This window comes from Catharus ustulatus, chromosome 12, assembly GCF_009819885.2.
Source record: "Catharus ustulatus isolate bCatUst1 chromosome 12, bCatUst1.pri.v2, whole genome shotgun sequence".
In the NCBI taxonomy this organism is placed as follows: domain Eukaryota; kingdom Metazoa; phylum Chordata; class Aves; order Passeriformes; family Turdidae; genus Catharus; species Catharus ustulatus.
The window spans coordinates 12,899,310-12,912,546 of NC_046232.1; the positions used below are offsets into that span (position 1 = coordinate 12,899,310).

Genomic DNA, 13,237 nt, shown 5'->3' on the forward strand with positions numbered 1-13,237 from the left:
TGCCAGCCCAGATCTGACAGATTTATCATTCTTGCCAAGCACTTGTCATCACTGGTGGTAATGCCCCTATTGCTTGTATTTAATAACAAACAAATGTTCACGCTGGCATCTTTCAAATCCTCATTATTCTGAATTATCTTCATGGGGTTTGCTGTTGCATCCCTAAGGCACAGCATGGTTTGGGTGAGCTGGCTGGCTCCCTGAGTCCCACAGTACAACCTGATGTCCTAATCAATAGATATTCCTCCAATCCATCACTTTTACATGGAAAATTAAGTTTTCAGCAAATGACATGGAGCAATCAGGCACAAACTCTACCCTTATGAACTGCTACATAAACCTGGATGAGATTCTGTCAGCTCAGCTCCCAGGCAATGCCCAAAGGTAGAAGGAGCTCTGAAAGGCTGTTAGAAAGAACCATTTCACAAGATTTCCTGCCCTGCCCTCAAGCACCAGGGTTGCCTTAAAAAAAGAGCTTTTGGCAAGTTCCAGCCAAAATGATGCCAGCCTCTTAACAGAACACCCTAAATCTCTAAAAATATCTGCATTTTGATAGTGGAGTAAATTCTCCCATCCTTACAGCTCCAGATGAATGCTGACACAGGCTGTGAATTTGTGAGACAACTACGTATTTATACTTTTAATTCAAAGTTCTCTGCATGAACAAGATCACAGTAAACTCCTTATCTCTCTAATATTTGCAACTCAATAAACAGGATTTAAGAGATGTGTACTTGGATTCATAGATTCGCCAGTATGTGGGATAACTGGAGCAATTATGCCAGGCACCAATCGTTTTTTCATCCTTTATCAAGAGCATATAGGAGCACAAAAGAGCATTTCATCATTTCTGTTCCATGGTGAAACTTATCAGCATTAGTAGAAACTTCATACAGAGCAACCAAGATGAAGATAAGACTTGTTTCCCAGGGAAACTAGACAAAATACTTGATCTTTCCTACTATCCAGTTCTATCATAACAACACAACCCTTCCTTCCTTCCTCCCTCCTCCCTTTGCCCTGCACTGTTGTCCCTCCCCAAACCTTGTGAAGTTGGAAGATCAAACAGTTTTAATCTGTTCCCACAGTGAAAATAATCTAGGCACAAAAAAAGACAAGCAAAGAAAAAATTTAAACAAAGAAAGCAAGTGGAGGGAAAAGTTCCATGTAAGTGAGTGACCATTTGAGTGGGAGCAGGACCTGCAGATCTGGGTCCTCATGCAAACCACACATACCCATGGGAGCCACAGATTTTACATTAGGGCCAGTAAAAGAGTGCAAAAGATCAGAGCCTGTGTGCCCCCCCTCACTTCCTACACTGAGATTTGCAGATGTCCATAGTTAAACTGTGAAATCCTCCTAGAACCTGATGGCATTTGAGTATTAACTCCCTTAAGTTCTTTTGACAAGCTTTAATCAATCCATTTCTAGCCAGTAAAAAAGTATGAGTTTCAGCAGGAAGTATCAAATTTAAATAGGACATGAGCTAACTAATGAGTTTGACTTATTTGGCATAATGTGCTAAACCATGTCTATTAAAACACTATTAAACTATGAGAGCATAAATTATATTAAACTTGGTATGCCAAGTGGCTGCCACACCATACTGGCTGTCCACAAAACAGAGGTTTTCTGCCTTTTTTATAACAGAGAGACTCTTAAGTAGCTCAGATCTGACATTTAGGTTTCATTTTAAAAATAAATAGAAAGGAAAAAAATAAAGATTTAAAGGGAAATAAATCATCGCGGGTAGGAATGGTTTTATCATTTGTCTTTCAAAGAGCAAACTTTTGGAGTTCTCAGCTGCTAGACTAAACCTCTTAGGAAAATTAAGCCTTTTCACTTATTACAAATGACATCCCTCTGAGACCCTGTATATAAATATATGTGTGGAAGGCTTTTCTCAGAAGGAACAAAGCAATCTTGCCTATCTCCAGGCAGGCAGACATTTATGATGAATGTTCTTCTACACCCAATTACAAGCCAGGCTGTGCCAGGGCTGCTCACCTGTGCTCATTAATGATCTTTATTCTGGCTAATTACCTGTCATGGCACAGGGCAGCTCAGGGAGCTCCTGGCTCCCAAAGACAGGGGACATCTCAGCCTTGCCAGGTTTTATTTCATCTACACTGAATTTAGATTCAGGCAGATTATTTTGTTTTCTAGTGTGAGTGTGTTTTTGTCACAAGAAAGTTGGAAGTGATTTTTATAACTGGACTAGATTTTGCCTTGATTTATATAATCAGTGAAATCCCATTGACGTCAATGGAGTTGCCTGGATATAAGAAAGGAGAGACTTTGGCCCTGGTGTTCATGTCGTTTGTGGTAATAAAAGGAATGTCCTAAATCTCCTAAAGAGCAATTGGAGACCAAGAGCACAATTGCTTTAACAAGTGTTTCCACTGCTTCTTTGCTTGAAATCCACATGAAATTTTTTGTTGTTTTTAACCCATTATTTGTTTCCTTAAACTAACCTAGCTGTCACTGCTGCAGAAGATGAATGTAACTACAGGAATTCCACAGATCCATCAGATTATGGGAAGCCCAAGACTCCTACACCATCTTTATTTTTACTGGCAATCTTCCAGGACCATCTTCATGATGTGACTTGTATCATACCAGCCTGAGTCCAACAGCTCAACAGTTGCTCAAGAAAAATATTCAGCTTGGAAATGTGTCTTCTTTGAAAGCACTAGACATTTAAAGTCATAAGACTATGATACATTCAGACTGTGAATAACATTTTTCTTGGCCTAATGCACATCTCCAACAATGAATGGCCAAAGCTCTGTGGGGAGGCAGCTGCCAAAGGAAGTGCATTGGTACCTTCCAGCAGGAGTTGCATCAGAGATAGTGTTGGAGTGGTTCATTTCAGAGAACTCAGTGAACTCCCTGGTGCATTGGATGTTCCAAGTGCCCTCATGGTTTCTCAGAAAGGTCTTACTGTAAATGCAGACAAGACCTCTGCCTAGAGCAACAGCCAGTGTGGAAGCAAAGATAAAGTCACAGGAGTGATTTACCACCAGGCAGATGCTGCCTCTGAAAGGCAGCCTCATCTACTACAGACTTTTACACTGTAAAATAAGGTTTGCTTTTGTAAATTATAGAAGCAAAAAAATCCTCATCTATTCAGATAAGGGGCAGTTTATATGCTATTTCCATTCCCTGCTTATCAGTGTGCCAAAACAAGGTTCTGGAAGGGAAAGACAACTTCACAGACTCAAGTGAAGATTAAATCTCCCACTCTGGATTTCAGTTTTATGCTCGTGCTGGTAATAGTCTGTGCTTCATCATGCTTATGCTTCTTAATTGGATTTGGTGTCCAGAGGCCATTCTACAATCATTGGACTACAAAATCTATTCATCAAAAGCAATTTGTTTTGCATTTGAGCTGGTCACCTACAAAGAAAAATGCTGGGGCTCTACAAAGGCTCCCACTCCTCCTTCTGAGGCTCGTTCTGGCAGCACCCAGTGCAGAGACTCAGGACAACTCACTGCTGCCAGAAATGTTTGGTTACTACATCACCTCCAAGCAGTACTCTCTGGAGACACACTAAACGGGAAACAGTAGCTTCAGCAGTACAAAAAAGTATTTCTAAAATGTAAGATTACAGTTCTCGTTAAATAAAACTTAGGAAAGCAGCCAGCTGGAAATTACTTCATAGCCTAGAGTCTCCCCCAGTCTGTTCCTGCCCTAGCTCACTCTTCACATCAGCTGTGCTCATCTGCTTTCTAGCAAGAGGTATTTCAAATGCAGGTATTGAAAATCTCTAATACATAACCTTATCTGTTCCTCTTAAGTAAATTCACCACTCAATAGCGTGCTTGGGGACAAAAATGGAGCCAGCTATGAAAAGAGAAGGCAGAAAGGAACCAAAATCAAGTCACATGGTTTTCAAGCATGGAAGTTAAATATGCCAAAAGCATCTAACAACCAGCCATCAAATTCAGGTGTCTGTCAACATTTTCAACCTCAGTGCAAGCGACAGGATTTGTGAACTGCAATGCCAGTAATAAGATGAAGTTTCTCACCTGCTACCTTGACCTGGGTGGGCCTGCAGGTTCTGCAGGGCAGCACCTGGAACTCTTCTGCCTGGTACATGGAATAGTCAGTGCTTGCCACCACCAGCCTGTCTCCAGGCTCCCAGGAGCTCACATCATCCACCAGATTCAGGATCGTGCTGTTCACGTTGGTGTCAACAGTTACCGTGAGCTTGGGCTTCACTGAAAACCCAAAATGCAAGGGTGGAGAATTCAGTCAATCTTATCAGAAAAAGCCTGCTCCATCTTTTCTTGTCTCCCCACCCCCCTTCTTGGAGTGCCACCAAAAATTATGATTTTCTCATGCTAAAAAGGAAAAAAAAATTTAACTCCTCCAAATATGTTTTTTCACTGGCTTTGGCTTGGCAAGCAAGAAAACAGGAAATCATTTTTCTTTAGTTGCAGGCAGGTGGATTTTCCACTAACCCCAGGATAAATTTAAATGTAGCTCTTAGTGGCTCATTCTCACCACACCCACTTAGCAGCAGCTCTTGTGGGCACTGGGTGCTGCTGTTATTGGTCTTTAACCTAATGATGGTTTTTTCCAGCAAAACAACAGTCTGCCACCTTTCTTTTCCTGCCAGCACCAAAAATCCTAATGACCTGTCTAATGACCAGGTTGAGGACAACGGTGTTGGATTGATTAAGTACAAAATTAAATTTAAGTTTCAAACCCTGTTGTCTTCACACGTTCTGATTGACTAATCCTACGTCATCCCAAAATGTTTTTGCAAAAGACAAGGAATTTACAGGAAAGAACATGCCAAATATTTCCCACAGCCTTGCTGGGTATTTGAAAAGCCACCCTGCTGCTTCTGTTAGTGCTCAGGAATTTTTCCTGAGATAAATCTTCGCCCATTTTATCTGAGTTCGTGTCCATAGCCCAGCCAAAGCTTTAGCTTGGAAAAATTACAGAAGTTGTTCTGACACCGAGAAGGAGCCAGTCATGGGAGGACAGGATTTCTGCTGTTCTCTGTCCTGGCTTTCAGAGATGGGGCACGTACCAGATTTGCCACACAGGAACCTCACTCTGTAGTTGTGGCAGCCCTCTCCTGTCTGCTCCTTGCCGTGGCACAGGAATTGGTAATCGTGGCCGCCCTTGTAGAAAACCTCAGTGGTTAAATCTGCTCCATCAAGTGTCACTGCCTGGAAGAAGGATGGAAATACAGCTCAGGTGTTACTGTGAGGTGAAGGGGTTTCACCAAAACACCACCAGCAGAGGCTTTGCTTCGTTGTGGTGGTGGCACAGCCATGGCCTGACAAACCCGCGACTGTGCTCTCCAGCCAGCATTTCCAGCTGCCTGGGTGCCTTTCTCCTGTGCCTGACTGACACCACAGGCTGTTTGGGGAGGAGTTTGTGAGCTTCACAAGCAGCTGCCTCGGTGCCCTAGATTTTCTCTTGCCATTGGTTTGAGGGCAGATGGAAACTTTGCACGCGGATGCTCGCGCCCAGATGAACTCACGGTTTCAAGCCTCTGCACTGCTCTCATTCCAGTGCTTGTGGCCAGGCTCTGTCTGAACCTTGCAGAAGAAAGGGGTAGGGGTTTTATTTCACCATTGCGTGGATCAGTCTCTCAAAAAAACCCCGAGGGTGCTGCAATACTGCTGCCTGTTCCAAAAGAAACAAGGAGAAGGTACTTGCCTTTCCTCACAGGCAAGTACCAGCCTGTAGAGCTGCCTTGAGAAAAAAGGCTGTATCATGCCAGGAGGCAGTGAGATATGTAACCTCTCTGCTCTTCCTGCTGGGGCAGCGTCTCAGGGTCATGTCAAATTTCACATTCTGTCTCTAGAGCTTGTATTTCTCTTGACCCTTTCACAAAAATGTGGTGCATTGCATCGAGGAATCCAAATACCACCTGCATTTTGGCAAGGCACCAGGAGAAAAGGCATCTTTCAATGAAGGGTCTGATCCTGATTCTCTCACTCATGCAGGCTTTCCTCATTAATGCATCCACCCTGCTGCTGTGTGTGGGATTAGCACTGTCAGCTGGAGGAATGTGCCTCTGGCTGTGCTGTGCTTCTGCTATTACCATCATATCTTCAATTTTCTCCCATGTTCCAGAGCTGGGGCAGGCCAGCTGCTGTAAATCAGTGTAGCTTTATAAAAGCAATGAGCAGCACCAGATTACACTACCTGAGGATTTGCCCTAAGATCTGCAGGATAAACTGAAAAATTTCTCACATGGGGAAAAAAAAGTAACTTATTTCACAGAAGAGGAAAAAAAGAGCAGAATAATATCTAGAGCTTCTTTCTGTTTTAACACATTCTAGAAGGGGATGTATCATAAGAAACATCTGACCTCTGTTTTGAACTAAGTTGTCACTTCTAGAACACGTATATGGAAGCAGAAATGAATGTGGGTTTGGTAAGACCTGGCAGAAAATTATAGGGCGGTTTTTTCCTTTCTGTTCAAGAGAGATTCTTTATAACATCTAGCCCTGGAAACTTTCACTCATGGAGTCAGCATTCCCATTTACTTCAATAGCCACATTCTTGTGAAAAAGAACAACTCCACTGGCTCAGCCTCACACAGATGTGAAGGATTTTATTGTTTTTTCCTAGGCAATGCTTCTGCTATAGTATTTTCACCAGGTAGACATAAAAAGGATATGGTGAATATATAAAGAAAATACCCTCATTTCTTGCTGTTTTTTTTTTTTTTTTGTCCTTAAAGAGGTTTTTTGCAGTGTCAGAAAAGGCATCTGAGTGCTCCTCAGCATGCTGGCCTGCTGATATAATTATAATGCTTAGCTTCAAACAGAATTCAATTTTCTTTCCACAGAGATAAAAAAATTGATTCCAAGAAATGGCTGAAAGCTCACCAATATTTTTGACAACCTGCTACAGCTGGTAGTTGCACTATCTTGCTACATTTTGTGATTATTTTTTTAGGTAGGACCCATTCCAGGACCATTAAAACCTTTGAAATTTTCATGTGTTTGCTCCTTTTAATCTTCCAGCAGGGAACCACATATTTCATGATAGCATCTGTGCTGTCCATGACCCCATCTGTACACCTTTTCATGCCAGGAGCCAGAATTTACTGAAAGGAGCTCAATTCTATCACATTTGTCTCAGAACAACACGAGACTGTAGGCAGGATGTTGCTGGTTATGTATCAGAGTGGTAAAATAATTGGTGTATTTTATTTAAAAACAAAAATTACTGAAAATCACAATTATTTTGGGGGTTCAGTGTCAGTCCCAAGGGGACTTACCCCCTCTGAAGTGAGTGGTAAGCCTGCCTACCTGGATGTCAATGGGCTGCCTGCAGATTTTGTCAGGATGAGCAGCTTTGAAGTCAGACAGCTTCTCCATGTCCTTAGATCTGGCTTTGTCAGGCTTCTCAAACCACTCTGTCCATTCTACATCTGGAGACAAGTGCAAACAAGTCTAGTCATTTGAAAGTCAAGCTTAATGAGTGCAGCAAAAATGCAGGAAGCATAATGTGATCTCAGATATCATTCACAAGTTTCTTCACTGATGATCTGATTTGTGCCTCCTCCTGCCAGTCTGTCAGCCACTTCTGATGGTGCTGTGAAGTGCAACCAGCCAAGGGAGAGCAGAGTTATTAAAAGCTTCATAACTGGCATGTGCACTGTAAGCATTATTAATAGATACAGATTTTGGATCTGTGTCCACCTTAGCTGCCTTCTGATCTCCAGATCAAGTTGCAGCAGCGATGTGTGTTGTCTGAAACGTGGACATGACTGTGCAGTGAAAAGAAGAGGTTGTGTGTGACTCTGAGCCCATAGGAGATGGAATTTCATACCCAGGGCAGAAAAAGAAAAAGGATCCCAGTTATTCAGAGGGTCCTAGAGAACTGGGGAAGTAAACTGTGAGTGTTCATTAATTGGGTTAATGATGACATAAATAGCAGCCAGCACGTCCACTCTTCCCAAATGGAAAATGATTGCAGGAAAAAGGATGATTCACCCTATTTGTCAGCTGTCTACCACCAGGTGAAATAGCCCACAGACCCCTTACCTTGAACCCACTCGCTCGTTGAAGAGACATTAAAATATTCTCCATTCTCAGCTTTGAATAGTTTGAATACTTTGGCCACAGCTGACCCTTTGTGACCTGTTTAAAAACCAAAACATTGGTAAAATCATTGAAACCAATTGGCAGAGTTATTGAATGCAATTGATAAGAGTAAGAACTGAAAGTAAGAAAATGCAATTATCTCTGTGCATATTTGCATATTTTGACTACATTATTCAAAATCAACCTTGCACAATTTCCAGAAAAATTTACTAATCTTGCAATGAGGCTTCAGACACTTTTGTAACTGCATGGATAATGAGGAAGAAAAATTCTTCACAAATCAAGAGAGGATAAAGCCCACAATTAATGAGAAGACGGCGACTCTACAGTGTTCAGCTTGCAAGAAAATGTTTCACAGGAGGACTTGAGGATACTAATTCAGGAGACACTGATGAAATTTTCAGCTGCTGTGAACTGGATCTGCTCCACAGATTTGTGTCTTTAGAGAGGCAAAGTCTGAGCTCAGTGAAGTTACAGATTTACCTTGGTGCAGGACCTCACCTTTTATCTAAAGGTTTGGATAACCTAATCTATCCCTCACTCAGCTGCTTCAGGTGCATTAGTGGGAAGAAGCAATATATAAAGAGAGCATTCAATTAAATATGTCAAACCATCAATTGCTCATAGCTTCAGTGTAATGCAGTGGGAAGTAAAAACACTATTGACCAAATTAATCTCAGCTATAACTCCAGTTACTTCCACAGATCCTGTCAAGACAGCATTTTGTGCATTAAATACCTTGATATTCAATGTGGTCTTCAACAGAAGAGGAGGGATTTCCTTTAATGGTAATGAAACTCCATGGGTGCCTGAAAAATGAAAATGAGAAATTATCAAGTTATGCCAAGTATGGGATGCATATTCCTTATAGCCCAATGTCCCTAAATTTCTCAGAGGCACCACATTCAAAACAGTCTGATTGGTGTCACAGACAGCATAATTAAAATTATCTTAACACTCTATATTTCTTCAGTAAATATATCAGAAGAGGAGCAAATTTGAAGACAAATATCCCCTTAAAACATGCCTGTAACAAGTATGTTTGCTTTTTAAATGAATGTTTAAAGAAACTTGTGTGTGACAGACCCAAAAGACACTGGCAACTTCTTGGGGAGCCTGCAAATAAATCTTGTATATGTGTGTGTGCACATGTGTATACACTGAAGAATATGAAAAGAAACCACTTCTGCTTAAATAAATTTAGCTCATGCTGAAACCTTCTGTATGACAATTGTCTCTGGAATGACCCATGAGAATTTCTAATAGAAAAAGTAGCTGGCACAGGACAATAAAAATGCTTAGATAGTCTCTGTATGTCTAGTTTCCTTCTTTGAACATTGAACATTGAACAAGGATAAAGGTTTATGGCTCTGAATTGCCTGTTCAAATCTGATCCCATGTCAGAATTCAGTTCATTGCCATCTGATGGTCATTGATTCAGGTGCAATAGCTATCAGCCACCCTGGAGAGTGACCAGAGTGACCACATGGATGAGAAAGCAATGGAGACAGGGACTGAAGGGCCTTCCAGCCTTGAGGGTGAACACAATTAGTAGGGATCAGGGGGGATTTTTATCTTCAACGTAGAAGTAGTTCAGGCATATCTGCTCTTAATGACTAAGAGAATAAAAAATATGCTTTTAGGGTGGTATGGAGACTATCCTGATTTCAGCAAAAACTCCCATGGATGAGGTCATGTCTCTATAGTTGTAAATATCTGATCATTTCAATTGCATCAGGAGTCTTGCAGGTCACCTTACATTGCTTCAAGTGACATTCCAAACCACTCTGGTTTGGAGCTCCAGAATAAAACACACAGACATTGACAGAGAGCCACTAAAACACGCCCAAACCACGAGCTGGGCTTTGCTGGGGTTTGCTGCTCTGGGGTTTGCTGCTCTGGGGTTTGCTGCTCTGGGGTTTGCTGGGGTTTGCTGGGGTTTGCTGCTCTGGGGGCACAGGGCAGGCTCAGGGTGAGCCCTGTGAGCCCAGGGGACAGGGCTGCTCAAGGGACACTGTCCCAGCAGCGTGTCCTCAGCCCCAGCACTGGCCAGGCTCAGTGGAAGCTGCCAACACCACTGCCTCGGGAGCCTGCCAGCCAGCCAGATGCTCCTGCTGGAAAATCTGCCTGCCTGCCAATTGCCAAAGGCACTGACAGGCTGTGATCTCCATCCAGGGAGAGAAGGGGGATGGGAGCAGGAAGGACACTTTATCACTCAGCAGTCAACATTTTTTTGGGCATTTTTGTTATTATTATTATTTTGGTAAAACAAATTTGAAACAAATGACAAAAAATTATGATGCCTCAAACATAATCTCAGAAATAATTTAAACAATAAGGAGCTGTTCACTTCTGCAACTCAAGGTTTGGCCCTGTTAAAATGCTGTGTTAAAATACTTGTTTCTCCCAGTTATTTTACCACTAAAAATAGTTTTAAAGTCATTCAACCCTGACACGTAAGGACACATGCAATCTGTTTGGGCTGTATGAAATGAAGCGACCAGAAAGCCCAGAGCCAAACAGGAGATATTTGTGTGGAATCCCAAAGAGAACAACTATGTCATCAAGTGCAGAAAGGCTTTCTCTTCATTTGTTAGTAAAAAGGAAAAAAAAATAGCTCACACTGAAAGAGCAAACACACTTTTCAGAAGGAAAACAATGGGAGAGGAATGCAAGATTTTCCTTTCATTCCTGATGTTCTGGACTCAGCTAACAGGCAATTAAAAGAGATTCCAGGAGCACAGAAACATTTCTGAATAAATCAGCATTGTGCATCGGCTCTGCTACAGCAAGGGGGAGTAGCACAACTTTACAATTTGCATATGGAGCAACTGGAGGTGGACAGGAATTTGCCCATTAACCCCAGCCAGAAACCAGCACAATCTATGACTGCATAACCTGAGTCCAGTGGCACCTCACAAAATTGCAAGAAATTTCCTGAGCCTGGGGTTTCCACTCTTATTCTCTCAGGGATGCCCATGGCCAACCCAGCCATCATCAGCTGAGAAGATTTGACAGCCAGGATTCAGCAGGAGCAGCCAGCAAACCCCAGTGCTGGGCAGTGAGTGGTGACAGGAGTGTTAGAAAGAAAAACCCATCTGCTCTCCTCAGCCAGAGCCTGCCTTGGCCAGGAGGGGAAAATGTGTACACGTGTGTGTAATTTTCTCATTCCAAACATTTTTTTCTAAGATCCTCAAAAAAAATTTCAAAAAGCACCTGTCAAGTGCATACATCCTTATTCATAGTTATAGATGTGTCTGAAACATAAACCACTATGTATAAATCTTGTTACACTGAAGTGGAAGTTCAATTTGCTTTAGAGGAAAAGCTTGGATACCTAAAGCTGCCTGCATTCCACTGTGCCATCAAATTGCCTTTCTAGGTCTGGCCCCAGCTGCCATCCAGACACTGTGGCTTTTGAGAATTGATGAACTTAAACTCTCAGAACACTCCTAAAAATATGTTATTTTAAATAATGCCCCAGATATTTTTCCACACAACAGTATGCTGGTGGAAGACAGTGTTGACCAATTACTAGTTCATTATTTATCCACATGTCTCTATAATTCATGGAATGCAATTTTGTGGTATTGCAGATAACAGCATGGCAAGGATTAGCCTCTTGACTGCAAACAATAGCAATGCTGAAAGCCACACTTGCATGGATGAATTTCTGTGGTTTTCATTTATAAACATTGATGGCAAAATGATGAGAAGTTTGCATTAGAGCACTACAGCAGCCACAGATAAAAAAATCAAGTGCAATTTACTTTTACAAACATATGCAAAAATGATCAATTCCTTCCTGTAGCACAACTGGGGGAAAAAAGTATAATGTTCAAAAATCATGTCCTGTTCCCCTAATTTCAACATTTGGAAAAAAAACAAACAAACAAACAAAAAGCCCAGCAGGCTACAGGGCTCTAACATGGGGTCTACATTTGAGAGCAAGAATTGCACTGATGGAGATAGTCTGGTTTTGGAGACCATTTCTGCCCTCCTTGCTGATTCTTTGAAATGTGTTGTCTGGTGCCCACGAGCCCCTGTAACATTTGACACAACCTCTTCATCAGCCACCCCAGATCTTGCTCCATCTGTGTGTGCCCAGCTGACAGATGTCTCTTTACACAAACTGCTGTACTGAAGAACTTCTCCCTACAAGGCAGATTTTGTGTGTGTGTGTGTGTGTGTTCCACAGACAGCCTCTTAGTGCCTCATAAAAAAAAGCCTACATAAATTCAGATAAACACAAAAAATATAATGGCTACAGTTGGGTAAATAGCAAGTATTCTCAACAGTGTGTATGCCAACACAGACACTGTTTTGGCCACAGAAGTATTTACAGTCCACACCATAAATCCATGTTTGCTAAATTTCTGTGCTGCACAAGTCCCCAGACCTGTACTGGACGAGCTGAGGAATGTGCTCTAAGTGTGTCTGTATCTCTGTAGCCAGGGCTGCACAGCAATTATTGTACCCTCCTTAATTCTCAGCCCATCTAATCCTCTGTGTGTGTATAAATATGCTTCTTCAATCTTTGGGATGGCTTGAAAATAAATTAGAATAAGCAACCTGTGGGAACAATGTCTTGGAAAACCATCTTTTTAAATGTGAATCATATGCTATTCCTCAATCTGCTAATAAAAATACCCAATATAGACTCAGAATGCATCTGAAACTATCTAATTAACTGCTAGAACTCCACATTGAGAAGCTTCCCTCTTTTTAAATTTTTTTTCCCATGTGAAAGAACTTTGTGACTTTGAAAGAGTGGAACTATTTGGACATCTCAGGAACATAATAAAGCCTCTGTGCTGGGAGAACTGGCAGGACTGGTACATACCTAAACCCAAGGTGGAGGAAATGCTTGCTGCCCAGTTTGGTCATTGCTTTCCTGGCCAAGTCATCCAAGTTTCTGGATCCTTCATCATTCACTGCGACCGACAGGATCATGCCATTTGCAACTCTACCCAAATACTGAGCCAGGCGGATACTTTCCTCTTTTGCTCTGTAGGTATCAAACCTGAAATGACAAAAAACACCCATAAACATTGACTGCAGTGATCACCACATCTTTATATAGTGAGAAGCAAGTACTGTAAAGAAAGTATATTTGCATTTTTTTGTATTTTTCAGTGTATTACCCTGC

The 13,237-nt window shown here is 41.8% G+C and overlaps 1 protein-coding gene across 2 annotated transcripts in view; it reads right to left on the bottom strand.

The window, feature by feature from the left end:
- LOC117002160 (cell migration-inducing and hyaluronan-binding protein-like) overlaps positions 1 to 13,237 on the bottom strand; it is a 101,630-nt gene that overhangs the window by 31,030 nt on the left and 57,363 nt on the right. For both annotated transcript variants that reach the window (XM_033071009.1, XM_033071008.1), the window contains exons 6-11: positions 12,932 to 13,111; positions 8,827 to 8,897; positions 8,029 to 8,124; positions 7,291 to 7,412; positions 5,046 to 5,187; positions 4,033 to 4,224 (exon numbers count right to left, since the gene is read on the bottom strand). In XM_033071009.1, the coding sequence (XP_032926900.1) occupies positions 4,033 to 4,224; positions 5,046 to 5,187; positions 7,291 to 7,412; positions 8,029 to 8,124; positions 8,827 to 8,897; positions 12,932 to 13,111 (803 nt within the window). The remainder of the gene's footprint in view (positions 1 to 4,032; positions 4,225 to 5,045; positions 5,188 to 7,290; positions 7,413 to 8,028; positions 8,125 to 8,826; positions 8,898 to 12,931; positions 13,112 to 13,237) is intronic.